The following is a 2112-nucleotide window of genomic DNA, read 5'->3' on the forward strand; positions in this document are numbered from 1 at the left end:
ATGTGTGACTGACATTAATCTGATGTATTATGTTTCACTAAATGACTACTGACATGCAATACTCCTTTTTAATGGTAACAAACGTCAGAAGTGCTGCATCAGTAAAAGTCCCTTGGAAAATAAGTCGAAAACAACGCAATAGTCAACATGATAGTCTCATTGTTTATTCCTGTTTTGCTGTTATGTGGACAAATGACAACTGTCAAAGGAGACTGTAGTCGAAAACTTGGTAATTATATCTAAATAGAATGTAGTTCATTGCAACCATCAGCATCGTTTATTTAAAGAAATTACAGAAATTGTGTGTCCATCTAGATGTATGATGCCACTTATTTTAAATGTAAGTGTTCTTTTATTTTTAAAACGTAAGTGCTCAAAAAAATTGTACATGTATTATAAATAGAAGCCTAGATTCACTGTAAGTTTAGAATTATTCCTTTATGAAGTTTAGGTCCTGTTGTTATATAATGGTTGTGAGTTTATAGTTTCTCTTTTGAAAAAAGTCAAAAATTCAATAATACAAAATGCATTATGCATGCAGGATCTGATACTTCAAGTTAAATTTTGATACACACGTTACTAAACATTTATAGCTCTACATTTTCATTCTTTAATTGCAGAGAAAGACCTACTTGATGACCTCCTTCAGATGATGCTGAAAATCAAGGGGTCTGGTAATTATTTTCAAAATCAACATTGCGTATCCAAAGTTGAATAATGTTGCATTCAACCCGAATATTATTTGAGAAATACTTCATGAGGGCTTGAATTTATTATGCGTCTACCTTTATGATAAATGTATATGTGTTCAAACTTTAGGTCCTCAATGCTCTTCAAATTTGTACTTGTTTGACTTGAATGTTTTGATCTGAGCGTCACTGATGAGTCTTTTTTGGACGAAACGCGCGTCTGGCATATACAATTATAAGCCTAGTTCCTTTGATAACTATTTTGTGTTGTCAACTTCCATTTTCAAAATTCCTGCATTTCCCCGTAGAATGCTTATATAATTACGTTATCGTTCAATATCGTAATTTAGAACGTCTGACATCGGTTAACTCATTCATAAAAATCAAACAACGTGTGTTAGATTTGAAAAGCCCAAACAATCCATGACGTATATATGTTTATAAATTACTACGGGTGTGTTTGAAGAACTTCATATTAGAATGTAGAATCTGTCAAGGATGGTTTTTTTTTTCTATTATTTTATGTTTGACATAATTAATGTTATTCTGTAGCCGAAACAATATCTTGCAATATAATGTTATTGTTTATAAATGGCATGTACATGATAGTATACCTTCACATTAGGATTTCATTAAATGGATTTTCTATTTTGTTTATCTGTCAAATTTTATATTTCAAAAATTACAAAACAATCTTTAATTGTAGGGAAATCGGGTCATCATCTAGTACCCAAGAGAGAAGATTATCCTGCTTTTACAGCATACAGATCATCTCCACAGTCTCTGTCTGTGAACGAGATCGTCAAGTTCGATAAAGTATGGACAAATAATGCAGATGGATACGACCCTAGCAGCGGTGTTTTCACAGCTCCATTATCAGGATTGTACCATTTTGCAGCAGTTGTCATGTCTTCGAGTGTAGGAAATATGTATTTAAGGCTCTTTCACAACAACGATAACATAACATCAACCCGAACCAAGGTTAAGGGATACATGACCGGAACGTTTGATGTAGTGTTGACGTTGAAAAAGGAAGACAAGATATATATTAAATCCGGACATAACAGTCAGTCCATTTTCAGTGATGGTAATAACTACAGTACCTTTTCAGGAAACCTTATTGTCACCTAAACAATTAAATTATAAAACTACACTTTGTGTTTTTTTAAATTTAAGGAATTTGTTGTGTATGATCTAATACATAACACTTAGGAACAATTGATAAGACGACTTTTATAAATTGTTTTTAATTTGAACCTTTGTTTATGATTTGTTTGCATCCTAACCTTTTCGACCAGCGTTTCTTTGCAAGTTTTCAAATTGTATCCGTATTAACATCAACTTTAAACAAATGAGTTCGTCTTTGGAGGCAAAACGTACTGTTCACGATTTTCATAAGGAAGTGTAACAAACACTAGTAATA

At 32.2% G+C, this 2112-nt stretch overlaps 1 protein-coding gene across 1 annotated transcript; it reads left to right on the forward strand.

Moving 5' to 3' along the window:
* The first annotated feature begins 322 nt into the window (after positions 1-322).
* On the forward strand, positions 323-1842 carry LOC134693481 (complement C1q subcomponent subunit B-like). The gene is made up of 3 exons (XM_063554316.1): positions 323-365; positions 621-674; positions 1396-1842. Exons 1-3 carry the CDS (start codon positions 323-325, stop codon positions 1818-1820), a joined length of 522 nt encoding a protein of 173 aa, XP_063410386.1. The 3' UTR covers positions 1821-1842.
* The last annotated feature ends 270 nt before the right edge of the window (positions 1843-2112 follow it).

Source organism: Mytilus trossulus, chromosome 12 (assembly GCF_036588685.1).
Source record: "Mytilus trossulus isolate FHL-02 chromosome 12, PNRI_Mtr1.1.1.hap1, whole genome shotgun sequence".
In the NCBI taxonomy this organism is placed as follows: domain Eukaryota; kingdom Metazoa; phylum Mollusca; class Bivalvia; order Mytilida; family Mytilidae; genus Mytilus; species Mytilus trossulus.

Coding starts and splice junctions, on each gene's coding strand:
- LOC134693481 (XM_063554316.1), top strand. CDS start 323: ATGCCACTTATTTTAAATGTAAGTGTTCTTTTATTTTTAAAAC. Junction 366..620: donor TGTTCTTTTATTTTTAAAAC/GTAAGTGCTCAA, acceptor CTTTAATTGCAG/AGAAAGACCTACTTGATGAC. Junction 675..1,395: donor GCTGAAAATCAAGGGGTCTG/GTAATTATTTTC, acceptor CTTTAATTGTAG/GGAAATCGGGTCATCATCTA.